Raw genomic sequence first — 19,058 nt, 5'->3', positions numbered from 1 at the left:
GATAGGAGAGGAGGGGGCGTGCTGCTAATGATATTGGATGACTTAAATCCAGTTAGAGTTGAGACCTATGATTGTAGTAATACTACTAACAATATTTCATGTGGCAGTGAGTTTGAAGCCATCTGGTGCGAGTTGGAATCTAACAAATTACATAGTGGGGTGTTGTTACAGACCTGGTGGATCGGTTACTAGTGATGAAGAAATGCATCACCAAATAGAAAAGATGCGTACGTAAAGAGTAATCATAATGGGAGAAATTATCCAAATATTGATTGGGTAGCAGTAGAATCTCATGAGAAGAATGAAAATGCATTTATTGAGCTGTTGTGGGACAACTTCCTCAAGCAGCATGTGACAGAAGGAACTGGAGGTCAAAGAGTGTTAGATTTGATTATAGTGTCAGAGGGGGACATTTCAGTTAAAGACATAACTATTGGTGACAGTGATCATGTGGTACTCACTTAGGAAGTGACTAAGTTTATGAATGTTCCATTCAGAAAGGGTTACATGTTGAACTACAAAGCAGGAAATTATGACCAACTGAAATATACTGAGTTCAGTGGAATGGGATCGGTTGCTGGATGGAAAAAATATCGAATGCATTGGAAGCATTTAAACAATATTTAAATGAAGAATAAATAGAGTAGGAGTCAAATAGATGTGTAATCTTATTAAGCAAGAGATTCATAAGAAAAGGTCGATGTGGAAGGAATACCGTTTGCATAAGAATAGGGATCCCAGACGTCCTGTAAAATATGGGATCATACCTGTTGTTTTAAGGATACTTGCGACATAAGACTGAATGATATAATCACGTAATCACAAGAAAGATATTTATTTAACCAAATATTTCGGTCTGGAAATAGCCACCGACGATGGTCTGCTATTTCCAGACCGAAATATTTGGTTAAATAAATATCTTTCTTGTGATTACGTGATTATATCATTCATGGGATCATACCGTTTTTGGCTAATACGTCCCGTTGTCCCGAGAAAACTCTTCAGGACATCTTTTTGTTCTGTATTTTAGAGTTCAAGACTGAATAACAAAATCGCTGAGTTACAATTTCTATTCTATTACAAACATCGCTCTATGTCATTACAGGGAACTGTAGACGTGTTGTTATTTTCTCAAGGCGAGTGATGGCAACACAGCAACAATGATAAGTTCATTAGAACAGTGCACATGTGCATTGACATTTTGGCATGTGCCTTTATATTGGCTCAGCTTTAAATAGCATGAAACGATCTGCTTGACCCATGCCATTTTAGAAACTTGCTGTAATTATTGTACAGCTGCTGTTAAAACGTATGGTTTTCAATTCTCCTGTGGCCCTGTTGAACGTTAAAAATGCCGAAAAGGAAGTGTGATTATACAGATGCTTTAAAATCTCTTTTAAAGCAATTTGGTTTCAAAACAAGCAATTTTCAAAACAATTTGATTTACTATTTGTTTACTTATACTTAGTAAAGTGTGTGCATAGTAAACCTTACCATGCACACACTTGGAAAGTTAGAATGATTTTGTAAGACTGGCATATGTGATGGATGCGCTTACTAAACTTTCACCCTCGGTCATAAGTGTCCTGTATTTTTTTGCAATGTATCTGGGATCCCTGCATAAGAATGATGTCTGTTATGAACATTATAAGCAGCAGGCTAGAATAGTCACAACTGTTGTACAGAAAGCAAAGTCTGAGTATGAAAAGAAACTGGCTCTGTGTGCTAAAGACAACCCACAAGAATTCTATCGATATGCTGCAAGTAAAAGAAAGAATGAATATGAAAAAATAACTTCTAAATCCAGATGGCATGAGGGTTACAGATGCAGAAGAGGTTGTTCAGTTAATGAGTGCCCATTTCGTTAAAAGCTATCAACCTGGTGAACGCAACAATGAGCTCACTGTTACCTCTTCACTAGATGAAGAAACACAGCTGTGTGAGGCCAAGGTATTAGAGCTGTTGCACAAATTGAATAAGAATTCAGCAATAGGGACTGATGGAATATCAGCACATTTGCTAAAAGAGTGTTCAGCTGAACTGGCCATTCCTTTGACCAGGATGTTTAATATGAGTCTCAGAATAGGGATGATTCCACAGGAATGGAAGAAATGTATGGTAATTCCATTGCATAAGGGCTGTGCAAAGACTGATGTATCCACCTATCGACCAATTAGTAGCTCAGTAATGGTTGTGAAGATTTTGGAAAAGTTGGTTAGGGTCTGCCTTCAGAAATGGGTTGACAGTGAATCTCTACTTTGTAATGAACAACATGGGTTTACTAAGGGAAGGTCATGTTTTAGCAACTTGCTTACATTCTATAACAATGTTACCATTGAACTAGACAGGGGGAATGGATACATGTTGATACTTTTGGATTTTACTAAGGCTTTTGACAGAATACAGCATGGCAAACTGCTGCATAAATTGGAGAAAATGGTTTTGGGTTATACAATATTAGCATGGCTGACTGACAGATATCAAAAAGTGGTATATGGGGGATCTGAGTCTGCAAGGTTTAAGGTAACAAGTGGTGAACCACAAGGACCACTGCTTAGTCCACTGTTATTGAATCTGTACATTAATGTACAGATTGAATAATGATATTGGGAAGGATTTGACAAGCCACATACGGTTATTTGCTGATGATGCAAAGATTGGTAGGATAATCAGGAATGTGCTGATATGCAGTCTTTGCAGAATGATTTGAATAGAATTGTGGAATTGTGGGCATGGGAAAATGGGTGTCATTTCAATGTCATTAAATGTAAAGTCATTCACTTTGGCATGATTAGATATCCAATGTCGTATTATATTGGTGGGATTAGGCTAGAAGAAACTGATGAATCTAGGGATCTTGGAGTGTTAATAGATAGGAAGTTGAAGTTCAGGGGCCATACAGCAAAGATTGCAAATACAACTCAAAAGATAATTGCAATGCTAAAATGAACATTCACATCTAAAGATAAGGATGTTATTTTGCCTCTTTATAAGGCCTTGACAAGACTTCACTTGGGCTATTGTGCACAGGTTTGGTATCCGTTGTGATTCTGATATATTGGAGAGAGTACGAAGGAGAGTGTTAAAAATGATATCAGGATTGTGGAATACTGATTATGAAGACAGATTGAGAATTTGTAGACTGCAGACACTAGCAAACAGGAGAAAGAGGGGTGATATGATTGAGACTTACAAACTTCTGAAATGGTCATACAGGATTTCGATTGATTTAATTTTTCAATTTATGGAGGGTGGGGAAAGGATGAGAGGGCATCCTTGGAAGCTGAGATGTTGTGTGGGCTAGATTTTTCTCTTAAAGGGTGGTGTGTGGTTGGAATGGATTGCCTTTGGATGTTGTGAGTGCAAGCAATGTGAAAGAATTCAAGAATAAGTATGATAGCTGGTGTGTGTGTGTGTGTGTGTGTAGTATGTGGCCTCCCTTGATGAGTCTCTGACTCCCCGGAGTTCCCTATTATTAATAATAATAATAATAATGTACTTTTTAACATATAATACAAATGTTATGATTTGGTGTTACAGCTTGTAAATATTTCAGAAAGAGAAAATTGTTTAAAAATTTGCAGGTTCCTTACAAGATAACTGTCATGATCAAAACAAGGTTCAAGTTCCAATGGAAAATGACAAGATTGCTGATGTTGGAGAAAAACTGCTTTCAGGTAGGTTCTGTATAAGGTCCATTAATTATCCTCATCAAATTCCTGATATGCACCCTCAGGAGACTGTACAGGATGTTATAATAGTTCTATATGAAGAGCTAACATCATTACTAACTTCCTATCAACTGTTTTACACCAAACTAATCAGTTACCTATCAGGACTCCAATATTGTCATATCTTATATTTCAGTCTTCTAAGGCACTTTCTGTATCACACCACTTTTTCCTCTACCATTCTATTTGACCATACCATCTGAAATTAGTTAGCTCTGTTCACATGATGTTGTCTGTTCACTCTCCTAAGTTTTCTCAGAATTCTGATATCTGTGGTCTCCAATCTTTGATCAAGTGTTTTATGTCTGACCCAGCGCTCAGATCCATAAGTTAAAATGATTTGATTTTAACTTTGTCTTGTAGTCAGCTAGTTTAGTGTTTTGACTCATTTCTCTTATTTCATATAAATTTATTCAGTTGACTTCCCACCATACCCCCTTTGCTAATTCTGGTGTCTACTTCCATATTTAATTTTCCATCTTCACTAAAAATTGTACTTAAATAGCTGGAAAGTTTATTTGTTGTATAGGTGTTGCATTCAGAGTGCAGTTTATTTTTTCAATTTCTGTCTTTTTTCCCCCATTGTGTTTGTCTTTTTATTATTGATTTTCATATTTATTTACTTCATATTTTATTTATTTATTTCATTTTATTACTTCTTACCTTACCAGATTTATAACAGCAGTTATTCAATTTAGATAGAGAATCCTGCAGACTTGTACTCGCTTTTTTTTTTTTTTTTTTAGGAGTACCATCTATAGAGCTAAGATTAACATGTTCAATTCTTATATCAAAATTTCAATGCTGCTATCCTTCATGTGATCCATATAGATGAATACCAGTGAAGATAATTGGCACCCTTGTCTCACACCTGATTTGACACTGATGCCATCTGTTCACTCTCCTAATTTTTCTGAGAACTCTCATATATGTGGTCTTCAGTCTTTGATCAATTGTTTTCTTTCTACCCCAGCTATCAGATCCATAAGTTAAAATGGATTGGTTTTAACACTGTCTTGTATTCTGCTAGTTTTGTGTTTTGACTGATTTCTCTCTTATTCCATATAAATTTATTCAGTTGACTTCTTACCATTCCAGATTTACTAATTTTATGGTCCTTATTTAATTTTCGATCTTCACTAAAAATTATACCTAAATAGCTGAAATGTTTTTACTTGTTCTATATGTTCTCCATTCAGGATGCTCCATTCTGCCTATTTTCATAGTCTGTCTTTTTATTGATTATTTTCATATCAAATTTATTACAGCAGTTATTCAGTTTACTTAGGAAATTCTGCATTGTACTGGATTTATTTAGGAGTATAACATCATCTGCATAAAATAAAGATCTGAGATTAGCATTTCTAATTTTGATATCAAGTTTAATGTCCCTTTTATTTATTATTATTATTATTATTATCAAACTATCCTCCATATTCTCATCATGGAAAGTTCACTCAACTGACAATATATTTATCATATTGAAACTTCAAAATTTTAACACTCCCTGCATTCACAACATATTATGGTATGTTTTCCATTCATCCACAATTCTCCATGTAAAAAATGTACTCCTCACACTCCCTTTTCACCACACTCTCACATAATTTTCAGGAATAGCCTCTTGTTCTTCCTCTCTCTCCATTTACTCTTTTTATAATCCTCTCTTTATTAATTTGTTAAAATTCCCTCACTAACTTAAATCTCTTCATATCATCTTGTTTCCTCTGCTATATCCACTAAACTCTAATTTATATTCCTTTTAACCTTTCGCTATAGTCAACATACTACCACAGTACTGATACCACGTTAGTCATCATCTCTAAACCTTCTCCAGTGATTCCACATCACAATGAAAACTAGGTGACCGAATATGAGCTGAGATTAACACCTCAGCTTATCCCTACATGTCAGTATACTACCTATCATAGTGACAACACAATGTGCATTTTTTGCAACACTTGACATATTCCTTCTGAACTTGCAGTCCCTTGTCAACCATCATTGCCCAGATCTTGAATCTTATATACTTCTTGAAACACACTTCCATCAGTACAAGTACATAGCCTTATATCTCTACACTGCAAAATGTAAGACACACCTTGCAGTTATTAAAGTCAAACAACAACTTCATTCATTTGTTCAAGCTAAGAATCTAATTAAATATTCCTGAAGGGAATTGACATTGTTTGGTCTTTATAACTCTGACTAACTTCGTACCATTAGTAAACATTTCAAGATCCCCATCAATCCATATGAATTAACCTTAATTAGATCACTCCATCATATCTTCAACATTTAACCAATATACTTTTCATTCCTATCCTTGCAGCATGTAAACCAATCTGTCATAAGATAATCTATGATATGCTTTTGCAAAGTGGAATTAAGCTGACCAAATTGCATTATCATTGGCTTAAACCAAAATATAAAATGATGGTACAAATTTTTTCATGCTGGCTGGGGCATCACCTGGTTAAACAAGGCCCCATTGTTTTCACCAGAGGACCAGGGTGAACAGCGAAAAGTCAGCTACTGGAACAAATCCTAAAATACACCTCAACTCAACATCACCAGAGTTCAAGATCGGTCCTATCAACATAAGAAGCCTGAATGGCAAAGAAATGGAACTAGCTGAGGAATTAGATAAGTACCAGATCGACATAATAAGGGTGACTGACACAAAAAAGACAAAACTGGTGAAATCTTTCTGAGCAATAAATACAAAATGTCATATTCAGGCAATGACAATCAAGGAAAAGAAGGAGTAGCCATAGTATTCAACACTAAGTATGAGGCTAATATTCTTGAATGGCAGGCAGTTTCAAGTAGAGTGATGTGGGAAAATATCAGAATGGGGAACTGGAAAATAAGACTTATTTGTGCCTATGGTCCCACAGAAGGTTGATTCTACTAAGGTAGAAGGTGGAGGAATTTTTTGAGGCTTTAGAGAAAGCAACTGAAACAATGAAAAAAGAAAAGATGGTCCTTGTTGGAGATCTAAATAGCAGAGTAGGAAATGATTGTCAGACATAAAAAAATGTTTTAGGAAAATTTGGAGAAAAGAGCAAAGCTAATAATAATAGCAATTATTTGTTGGATTTCTGCTCAGGACATGGACTGGTTATTACTACCCACATGTCCCAACATAAAAATGTGCATAAATTCCCATGGAGAGAAGAGGCAAGGAATAAGAAAAGTCTCATTGACTATGTTATTGTCGATAGTGATGGTTCTCCCTGGTGCAGGACACCAGAGTGTACAGAGGATTTGAAATTGGAAGTGATCACAATTTAGTTTTGTGCAGAATAAAATTGAATTTCATATTGAAAAGAAGAACATGTAAGAAAGTGTCAAAGCAAATAAAAGTTCAGCAGCTCTCAGATGTGACTAAAATACACAAAAATTATTCAAGAAAAAATGAAAGAGTTTGAGAACAAGAAGCAAGCCCTGAAGAAAGCATTCGTTGATTCAGCCAGAGAGGCATGTGGTGAGGATGTCTGCAAGGATAGACATATCAGAACTCCATGGTGGATAAGTTAAGGAGTCAGTGAAAGAAAAGAAAAAAGCATATCAAAATTTCCTGGCAAAAATAAGTCAGCTTGTGCTCTTAGAGAATACAGAGACAAATTAGGAAAGCTAAACACTGTGTAAAACTAGCTAAACAAAAGTCATGGGAGGACTTTGTAAGAACATAGAAAATAGATATCAAGAAGGTAGCAAGATATTCTGAAGATTGTTGAAGAAGCTCAGAAATGAAGGAAAGAGTGCTGTAAAAGGAATTTGAGATGCAAAAGGTGACATGAAAACAGGAGAAAAAGGTATCCTTGAAGTTTGGAGTGGTTACTTCAAAAAATTGTTAAATGAAACAAGCAATGATAGTGTTGTGTCACGTGGTACTATCTAAGTACAAAGGGAATTGCCCTGGGGTAGAGTCAAAATCCAAATGTAACAGAGCTTCTGAGGTTCTTCTTCTCTTAAAATCCTAAGACATTTATTTGTTTTCGCTGCCCCAGTTAGGACAATTAGTTTAAAGGAAAAAATCTTAAAAAAGAAGAGAACACCCAGCTATACCTCAGTGACTAACAACCATGCAATCATGACTGTAGATACGCTACTCAAATCTCCTGCTTAGGTTCGCATATTTAGCAAGTGGTGCATCGGATAATACTAACAAACAACTGAATCAGAGTAAGCAAAAGATTTATTTAACATTCTAACATACATACAGTTCATGGAAGTCTGGGAAAGATCATTTCTAAACTACAAATTTATGTGCTATCATAGTTATCAAATACGAACAGTAAATTCTCATAACTCATAGGAGTAACAATAGAGCTGTTCTATATCACTTCACACATAAGATTCTCATAACTCTCTTAATTAAAACCTAGTAAACATACATTATCACCCTGTATTCACACATCCTAAGGTTATCACTCTTTAAGTTACACTTGTCTACTTTCACAACTTATAATTTGCTACAGTCCTAAGTTTTATCTTTGTTAAGTCCTTAGATCTTGATTCACATATCATTCATTTACACTATTTAACAATAAAAAAATTTCACGATACCGTAATATAGTTATCTCCTGTGCTTGTTCCTCTCTTTATTCATCCTTTGACCCTCAAATTGATTTCTTTGTGCTGGGATTGGTACCTTGAATTCCTCGATTATATGCTGGCCTATTCGTTTCAGTCGGTTATGCCTTCTTTTCAATATGATTCTTGGGGCAAAGTAACTCTTTCGCATGTGTTGCCTTTTTACCTAGATTTTGAGGCCTCTTCGCAGACTACCCTTTTTTTCTGGAGTAATGTGATTCACCTTGGACCTAACGATGCATAACCTTTCCCATGGATACGCGGCATCTACCGTTTCTGCCTGCCGGGCATCAGGGCAGAGACTTCCCCTCATGCTCTCGAACCGTCCCTCCACTCGCGAAGTCCACACACCAAAACCACCAGGAAAAAAAAGCCTCTTGGAGGGGGGGGGGGGTTTCCTAACTCTTATATCTCTGCACCTTATCGGCACCTTCCATATCCCCCCCCCCCCGACTCATTGATAACATGCTCAACACGATATCTCTCGGTAGAGGATTTCTTCTTTTCTGCCTACTTATCATGTGCCGTGTGCACACAATATGCTTGCAGCAACTTCCTTTAATGCTGTGCTCTTGGCCTTGGATTACGCTACAATTATTGTTAAAAATTGTGAGTTATTCATCTTAGCTTTGTCTATATAATTCCTAGGAATGGTATACTGCTTTAATCATACTTTAATGCTTTTTTCTCTAGAATTTTACTGCCAATATTTAACTAGCTTAAGTAATTTTTCTACATAATGGAATAACACTTCTTTCTTATGCATTTTCACAATTATTATCCTTTTGTTTAATATATCCAATTTTGTTCACATATATGTAGTTTACTCTCTTAGATGCAAGCAAATTTTCTATTATAGGTTCTTTGCTTGTTAAATTATGAAAGATTAAATTCCCTTAGGAATTTTATCAATCACAATTTAACAATAGCACAGTGGTAAATAAGTCAGTTTGTGCTGACTTATTTACCACTCAGGAATACATAGCCATGCTTGAAGTAGAAAAAGTCATCAAAAGCCGGAAATGTGGAAAGGAAGCTGGAGTAGATGATATTCAACCAGAAATACTCAAATATGGAGGTATAACGGTGTGGCTGAACTGCATTGCTCAGAAGGCTTGGACAGAAGGACGAATTCCAGATGATTGGAGTAGAGCTCTAATAGTACCCACATATACAAAGGGAAATAAAACAATGTAAGAATTACAGAGTTATTTCTTTACTCGGTGTTCCTGGTAAGATTTACGCAAGTATACTTGAGAAATGGTTGAGAAGGATTGTGTAGGAAAAGCTTTGGGAAGAACAAGCTGGATGAAGACCAAATAGAGGCTGTCAGGATCAGATTTTCATTTTACAACAAATAGTTGAGAAATCATGGGAATATAACAAGATATTATTATTATTATTATTATTATTATTATTATTATTGTTTCGGGCAACTCCAAGGAGTCGACAGACTCATTGAGGGAGGCCCTAACATCATGTCAAGAACAACTATTCGACACTGACACAGTATCTATCATACCTTGCCTTGAACTCATTCACGGTCGTTGCACCCCCAACAAACTCTGGAAGCTTATTCCACTCATTCACCACTCTCCAAGTAAAAAACCTAGCTCTAACACCCTTGTCAACCATGCTCTTGCCCAGCTTCCATGCATGGCCCCTAGTCCTCCCACCACCAGTCATATTTTCAAAAATATCTTCTGGATCAATCTTGTAGAAACCCTTCAGTAATTTGAATGTCTCAATCATATCACCCCTCCTTCGCCTATCGTCCAATCTCTGCAACCCACAAATCTTCAACCTATTCTCATAAGGTTCATTCCACAGACCTTCTGTCATCTTGGTCACTCGTCTCTGGACCCTCTCCACTTCCTCCCCATCACGAAGAAACCCTCGTGCCCATAACTGGGCACAGTAGTCCAGATGGGGTCTTATTAAGGCTCGATACAAAGGAACAACAACTTGTTTGTCACTGCATGTTAAAGTATTTTTCAGAAGCCAAGTAATTTGATGAGCTGATTTAGTCACTTTTGCAATGTGCCCCCTAAACTTCAATTCCCTATCCACCAACACTCCTAAATCCCTGGCCTCATCAATCTCCTGCAGTACGGTTCCACCAATGCGATATACTGCTGCTATTCTTTTCACCCCAAAGTGCATAACCTTACACTTTGCCACATTAAATTGACATCCATTTTTCCTAGCCCAGTCCTCCAAACTATCCAAATCATCCTGTAACATTTTGACATCCTGTGCACTCACAATTGCTGTACCCAACTTTGCATCATCAGCAAACAAGTGAACACTTCCTCTCAAATCCTTTCCTATATCATTGATGAACAAATTGAAAAGCAGTGGTCCAAGAACAGAGCCCTGCGGCACACCACTAGTCACAAGCCGTCTTTTAGACTCCACTCCTGCATAAACCACTCTCTGGTATCTCTCTCAACCACCCTCCTATCCATCTCACCAACCCTATATCTATCCCCATCTGCTCCAGTTTACTGATTAGGGTTCCATGTGATATCCTGTCAAAGGCCTTGGCAAGGTCCAGTAGTATCACTGTAAACCCATTACTCTATCCAGTTCAGCCGTCTCTGTGTTATAGAATGTGAGCAAGTTACTGAGGCATGATCTACCCTTCACAAAACCATGTTGTCCCCCATACAATAATCCATTTTCATCTATCCAATCCTGTATTCTTTTCTTGACTAATTTCTCTAAGACTTTGACAGTGATTCCTGATATGCTAATCAGTCGATAATTTACAACAGCAGTCTTGGAACCACCTTTATGCAGTGGAACTATTTTCCCCTCTTTCAACCCCCTCGGGACTAACCCAGACCCGAGACTCAAATTAAACAAAATGGTCAAGGGTACTGACAATTCTTTAGCTGCTTCTCGTACGACACGAGCTGGTATACCATCCAATCCCACAGATGTATTGACATTGAGGTTATGCAATAGACTACTCACCTCCACTTCATTCACCACAATTCCCGTATAATCTACTGGTTTATTCATTTCTGCAATGTCACCACCTGGATGATATATACTTGCATAGTGCTCACTCAGTAACTCAACTATATCAACTGATTCAGTTACCTCCCTACCATCGGCATTCTTTAAAATTATTCTGCCATGTACATTTTATCTTTTACTTGCTACATATCTAAAAAACTGTTTAGGATTCTCTTTAGCCTGCATGGCCAATGTTCTTTCGTAATCTTTTTTGCTTTTCTTACCACACTCGTTACCCTTCTGGCCTGTGCTTTATACCATTCATGTTCCTGCCAGTCACCTTTCTCCTTAAATTCCCTCCATAGTTGTTTCTTTTTTTGCAGCTCAAGCTTAATGGTGTTATTCATCCATTTAACCCCTATTTGATTTATTATTCGGACTCTAGGTATACAGTCAGCCATTGCTTCATGCAAACACTTCTTAACTGCCTCCCATGCACTATCAAATTCTAGTCCTTGCAGTTGTACATGGCATGGCACTGAACCAATCAAACGCCTAGGCTTGTCATACTTTCCAGCCCGATAATTCCACATGTACCCTGTCTTAATTGAAAATTCCACACCTTTAGCCACCTCCCAAGTCAAGACCCTATGATCGCTCTCACCAATTGGTGGCAATGTGGTCACATTTGTTACAGCCAAATCCTCAGATGTAATTACTAGGTCAAGCACTCTCTGACCCCTAGTATTTTCCATTACGTGCTGTCGCAGATAGTTATCCCTTAATAACTGCATAAAATCCAATTCCTTCCTCCCGTGTGTCCTTTCCTCACTCCAATCAATGCGACCATAGTTGAAATCTCCCATAATAATTACCCTCCTTCCACTCATTTCTTCTATTTGCTTGTGCATACTGTCACCACCATCTTTTCCATCACCTGGTCTATAGCAGCACCCAATTGTATATTTAGTTCTGCTAGCCACAATCTCACACCAAATGGCCTCAAATGTGCTCTTTTCTCTATCCTGCAATTCAACTTCTATTCTCCTTGGCTGGAGCTCATCAGCTATCATCAACAATACTCCTCCCCCATTTTATTCTCCCGGTCATTCCTGAACACACTATACCCATCACATTCAATCCCACTAGCTATATCATCTACAGTCAGCCATGATTCACTAATACCTATAACCTGTGGTCTGGAAGTGGCAACCATGGCCAAAAACTCTTCCTTCTTGTTCCTAATACTCCTAGCATTATTGTACATGAATTTAAGACCCCCATTAGCCCCAACCCTACCTTGATGCCTTATATTAACTATCCCACTCTGATTTGTTGTCCTTATTCGCTCGGGCATATTATATTCATTCATATATTCAACTGCCTCCCTAAGGACTGTATATCTACCCCACCCTTAATAAATCTAGTTTCCTTGAATTTGGACATCCATTACATTCAGCAACACTTTCTCAAGTCTCGTTACACCGTAACCATTCAAATGCAAGCCATCCATCTTATATAGATCCTTTCGCCCATTGAACTCACTCCACACATCCACAAATTCCACACCACTCGTCATACATAACCCACGCATAAAGTCATTCGCAATTATGGCCCTCCTTTTAAACATTTCACTGTCATACTGTGGCTAAAGACCAATCATTCTAACTCTCTCACTCTTTTCTTTTGCTACCTCAAACAATTCATTCAGGTCTTCTATCATTTCCATTTTATCTCCTTTCAAATCATTCGTACCTGCCACAACAATCATTTCTTTCACCCTTTCCTTTTGCTCTCTAATAGACTCAGTTACATCCTTTATGGTCGCACCAGGTTGGTACGATTTTGTCAAATCCTCTACTAACACATCTCGTACTAACGAGTCTCCATACAGCACTCTATCCTTCATTTTGTTTATGTTCTGACTCATACGCCTATTTTTCCTGTCATACTTTTTATTATTGGCTGGTTCATTCAGTCGACTTTTGCTCATACGCTCTAGCTGCTGTTTTTCCCTTTGTATTGCACCATTCAACAACATGATCTCACTCATTGCATCTATCTCATCTTTTTTTATTCTCTGTAAAACCATTAATACTATCATTCACACTTTCTACATTCACACTCTCACAAATCTCTTGTACAACCTCGCCGTTTCTTGTCATATCTCTATTTTCTTCATTCTGAAGTTTGACAAAATATCACACTCACGATTAGAAATACACTTCAATTCCTCATTCTCCCTACATTTTCTACATACATTCACTCCTTTATTATCATCTAACCACACTCTGACCGCACTCTGCAAAGCATACATTTCGCAGATAGTACACTGAATAATCTCCTTTACATTACCGTTCTTGAAAGAAGATGGCGAACCATCATTACTGGCTGCCATTTTCCTTCGTACTGGAGCCATACTAGTAACTTATTTTATCAAATTATAAATTATAAACACCAAAAACACACAAACAGACGCACTAACAAAGCAAGGCAAACAAAACTATGCAATATTAAAGTAAATTTATCAACGATAACTGAAAATAACGCTTATCTTATCAGGAGCTTTCACGAACACTACACACTACGAATCCCTCTAGCGGTGACTTCCCGACAGAGATTATGTTATAAAACACTTTAGTACACTAACTACACTAATAAGACTACCATAATATACTAAAATTACACAATTAAATCTAACAAAATATTAATAAATCAACAAAAATCACAAATCTTTCAGGAGCTCTCCGACATATCTATTTGAGTTTTGTAGATTTGGAAAAGGCATATGACAAAGTGCCAAGAGAGAAGCTATTCAATACGCTACAGTTATATGGTGTCAATGGGGCACTATATCAAGCAATACTTAGTCTTTATTTGAGTTGTAAGTCAGCAGTTAGAATTGAAGGAAGTACAGGAAGATGGTTTAATGTTAAATCTGTTGTGAGACAAGGATGTACATTATCCCCTCTGTTATACATTATCTATATGGATCACATTATAAATGAAAGTGGTACTAAACCAGATATTAAAATTGGAGATGGCAATGTCAGATCTTTGCTTTATGCGGACGATGTTATACTTCTAAATAAATCCTTTAGAAGATTATAAGATTCCCTGACTAAATTGAATAGCTTTGTAACAGATATGGTATGGAGGTCAGCAATAACAAGACAAAGATAATGAAAATAGGCATTGAAAATATCTACTGCATTGTGAATGGAGAACCTATAGAACAAGTAAAACATTTCAGCTTAGGCATGATTTTAGGGAAGGTAAATTAAATATGGAAATTGACTACGGAATCAACAAAGCTGGTATATGGTAGGAAGAACTAAATAAATTTATATGGAATATGAGAGAAATTAGCTAAAACACTAAATTAGATGTATACAAGAAAGTATCAAGCCAATTTTAACTTATTGATATGAGGCCAGAAGTAAAACACTTGACCAAAGACTAGAGACTGAGATATGAGAGTCCTGAGAAAGATTAGGGGCATGAACAGATGACATCAATGGCAATATCACATTAAAAACAAAAGTGTTAGGAAAGAACTTGTCATTGTCTGCATCCAGGAATGCATTAGCAGAGCTAATCTCAGGTGGTATGGTCACTTAAACAGAATGAGAGAGGAAAGATTAGCAAAACAAATGTTCTCTGCCAGGTTGGCAGGAAAAAGATCCAGAGGATGACCAAGATATAGGTGGATTGTGTTAAATATTTTATTTATATGATTTATACTTAAAGAGTTTGTTACTCGTTGTGTTCTCTATATTTTACTGCTTTATATCTTCTTATTCTATCTTTCTATTGCTTTTTACTTCTTCAGACATCGGGCCTAATATGTTGAAAGTTTATTTTTCACTTGGTTAGAGTATAATCAATTTAGTTTAATCCTTTATCCAAGTGTGAGCTAACTAAGTTTGCACCTGAAAGTATCTTCAGGACTGGGCTAAGGTGGTACAACATCAGGGCAACTCCTTGCAAAGGTGGAGCAAGCTACCAACACTCCTATCTCAGTATCTCCCATAATGCAAAACACATCTCCTTGCAGATATGTCTAATGTTATGCATTAAGGGAAGGGCCACTACCCAGACTAGTTTCGACCTTTATTGAGGTCTCTTCAGTGGGAGCCAGGCCCAAGTGGAGATACTAGGCAGAAGCATTAGCAAGGTCATCTCTACCTATAGGAGTTGCCAAATGGTGTGCCACCCTTTTTTAGTAAATTACTCTGGATTTAGAGAAAGATGTTGAAAGTTTATTTTTCACTTGGTTAGAGTATAATCAATTTAGTTTAATCCTTTATCCAAGTGTGAGCAAACTAAGTTTGTTACTCGTTGCGCAGACCTGAAGATACTTTCAGGCGCAAACTTAGTTTGCTCACACTTGGATAAAGGATTAAACTAAATTGATTATAAACTAAATTGATTATAGGGCCTAATATGCTTACATCTATTTATATCTAGGACTGTTTCCTCTTCGTATACTGACAAATTTATATTTTGCTGCACCAGCCAGTATCCTATAGCAAAAAAGGATTCCTACTCAGGGAGACAATACTAGATTCTGAGCTATTCTTACACAATACTTTACTTGAACACTGCCGTAGAGATTCAGATTATTGCAGTCGTGTACCTAAATCTATAATTATATACACTTCCTAATTCCTTCCTGCCAAAATAGGTTATATTTTTATAAGTGGTAGTTTGGAATCGTAATCAGGCATGGCTTAGGTAAATATGACATGTTTATTGAAATATCTAAACAGAATACAAAATTCATACACTCAATTATGACTTAATACTAAATGAAACTTGAGTTAAGAGGTTAACATATTCGAAATTAATTAAAGGTCATAAAGAATGCGAAACACAATAACTGCATATTGGGATAGATAGCAAATGATATGAAGTTAAACTAAAATTCCTTTCTGTAATGCTATTCGTAAGATAATATAAACAAACATTCTAATGTTACTCAGTTACTAAAATCCACAATTCTGATCTCATTAAGTTAATCCTATCACATACAATTACTAAAGATCTTTTCCAAACAATTCTTCTTACTCTCTCAAAGGAGATTAACTTTCTAATTAGAGACTGTCCACAGAGTTCTTTAGAATACTGTTCTTAATTTCACATTTGCAAACAATCTTCTCTCTTCTGATGAATTTTATACACAAAATAGAGTAATTTCACCTTACCGAACTTTTTCCCGTGTCTTTCAGCTTCACGTGTACGTCTGGTTACTTCTTGTCTATTGGTTGTCCATACGCCAATGTAGGGGTTACACTATCTTCATTATTTCTGCCGAAAACGGTCTTAAATCTTTGCATTTCAGGAACAACTCGATGGGACTTCTCAGTGACAGCTTGATTCTGCTAGGACTGGAAATTTTTACCTTCAGCTCTGCATAGAATCCTTCTCCATTTTTAAGAAAGCCTGCTGTCCGACATCTTATCTTAGCACAGATGCTTCATCCCCCCCCCCTTTTTTTTTTTTTTTGCAAACTCCCGCTAACTTCTGAGCCACGAAACAGGAAAATGAGACATCAAGAAAATGAGACAACAAGAGATATCTCTGATACGGCGCTCGTCCCCTTATATTCCTCCTTAGAGCGCCCTCTTTTTCCTCAGTCCCCTTTGCACATGACCCATATCTTTTCACCCCTTGGGTTCATCCCTTGCTTTTTCCGGACGCTGTTATGCTCTTGTATTCCCAGAATTCACGTCAATATATGTTCCACTTAAGCAACTGCCGCCAGCGTTACGCTGCACACGTGTGCTTTTATACCTTCCAAGAATTATTATTTAATAACTATTTGATGACTCACAGTTAATTTTACACAGCTTAAGTGAGGCTTAAATTAAGTCAGATTATCCTTCTTATAAAACATACTCTAATAAAATCTTAAGATGAACACAATAGCTTAAATATATGGTACATGAAATAAAGAATACAAATTTTATACATAAAGTGAAGAAGTTTCACTTTATATTTCAGCTGATGTGCAGGTATTTCTCTTTGTTGGTAAGTTTAATACGTTGGATTCTGAATGAATGATTTCTTTGCAAGATTCCTTCATTCAGGATCTAACAATTGATATGGTAAAAAGTGCCTTAGAACAGTGCTTCCCAAACTTCTGGATGTCAGGGCCCCCTTTGCAAAAATTAAAATATTTAACGGTCCCCCCTCGAAAAAAAATCGTAATAGAGAGATATATTATTATAATATTTATTGTATTTATATTCAATACAAAACATACACAGCGAATATTGCAAAAATCAAATGCATATATTACATTTTTTTTTGCCTCTTACCGTTTGGTTCTGAAGACGATGCGGTCTGTTCTGGTAAAATATGAAATACTGTCCTTTTTTTTTTGAGTCTGCTTCTTCTGATTGTTCGCGGGATTTTTTTTTTATTTTTTATCAACCACTTATCCATCTCAGGGTTAAATTTTTTAATGTAGAATAGATCAAATAATAGCACCACTTACCAATACTGGCACACCACAGACTGATAACATGAAATTAGTGAATATTACCTGAATAAGGGAATCCCCAGACCAGGAACATTTTTCTCTTTTGTGACTTTTCTCCTTTTACGGTAATTAAGTCTAACGCGAAACAGACAGCAAAGGCAGTCTGTTTATTAAAACGTGCATATGATTGGTGCGGTATTAACAAAAGATCGTGCAACCAAAAGATAAAAGCATAGCTGACAATTGAGTTGAAATGCTAACTCTCTTCAACCGAATTCCATATGTGAAACTGCCATAACATTCATTATATATATATATATATATATATATATATATATATATATATATATATTACTTAGTTTTAACACTTTTACGAATTTTAACACGTTCGGTTGAATTTTATTGCTGCCTTGGGAAATCGAACTCACATACATCTAATTAATAACAATAGTTTTTAGTTAGATACTGTGTTTGCCCATGAAACATATGGTTTTGTTTCAGTCTATACAGCATAGTTTCTGTATGAGGGGACATGTGATTCATTAATTAGTGTGTTTTTATCCCAGTTGTCTCTAATTGCACTATTTGTTGAGAAATATATTACACAGACTCCTCATACCTTATTCACTGGCATAATAAAAGTACTTATTTTTATTGCCTCTGCAGTATAGTGGCTCTTAGGGAGGGCGTGTTGTTTACCACTGCAAGCGAGTTACTATCTCCCCACATGAACTTGTTTAAGCTTTTTTGCATGTGTGAAGTATATGCGAAACTTTTATTGGTAACAGAAAACTAGCTCGGATGACAGTGATAATATAAAACGAGTTTTGATATGTATATAAAGTCAATATCAACAGTCCCTGATTACGAACGCGTTATGAAAGGGACAGGAAGATTTGGAACTTCCCTGGAGAACATTTGAAGTAAATACAATTAACCACTGCTTTGAAATGAAACATACGAATAAGCAATATTTACTAATATTCGTTAAGCGTCGAAATACGCAGGAAGCAAAGTTTGTGAACCAACACCAATGTGTGAATTTTTCCATTAAAATATAAAAAATAACAAAGAAGAAATAATAAAAGTTAAATAGTTTCTTTTAAAATAAAAAAATCTACTTAGTCTTAAAACATTTTAAATTTGTTTTCATTATTTCACGGCCCCCCTCAACAAAACGTACGGCCCCCAAGGGGGCCGCGGCCCACAGTTTGGGAAGCGCTGCCTTAGAAGATAGAAATATGAAATCTGATAATGTTGGTTGACAGGTAACA

The 19,058-nt window shown here is 36.4% G+C and overlaps 1 protein-coding gene across 3 annotated transcripts in view; it reads left to right on the top strand.

The window, feature by feature from the left end:
- The window catches only part of LOC150092757 (uncharacterized), a 480,655-nt gene that overhangs the window by 274,421 nt on the left and 187,176 nt on the right, over positions 1-19,058 (top strand). For all 3 annotated transcript variants that reach the window (XM_090414390.1, XM_090414391.1, XM_090414389.1), the window contains one exon: positions 3,585-3,677. In XM_090414390.1, the coding sequence (XP_090270516.1) occupies positions 3,585-3,677 (93 nt within the window). The remainder of the gene's footprint in view (positions 1-3,584; positions 3,678-19,058) is intronic.

This window comes from Typopeltis vanoorti, chromosome 25 (genome assembly GCF_054136105.1).
Source record: "Typopeltis vanoorti isolate ZY-2024b chromosome 25, IOZ_Tvanoo_1.0, whole genome shotgun sequence".
In the NCBI taxonomy this organism is placed as follows: domain Eukaryota; kingdom Metazoa; phylum Arthropoda; class Arachnida; order Uropygi; family Thelyphonidae; genus Typopeltis; species Typopeltis vanoorti.
This window is presented reverse-complemented; position numbering and strand designations above follow the sequence as displayed.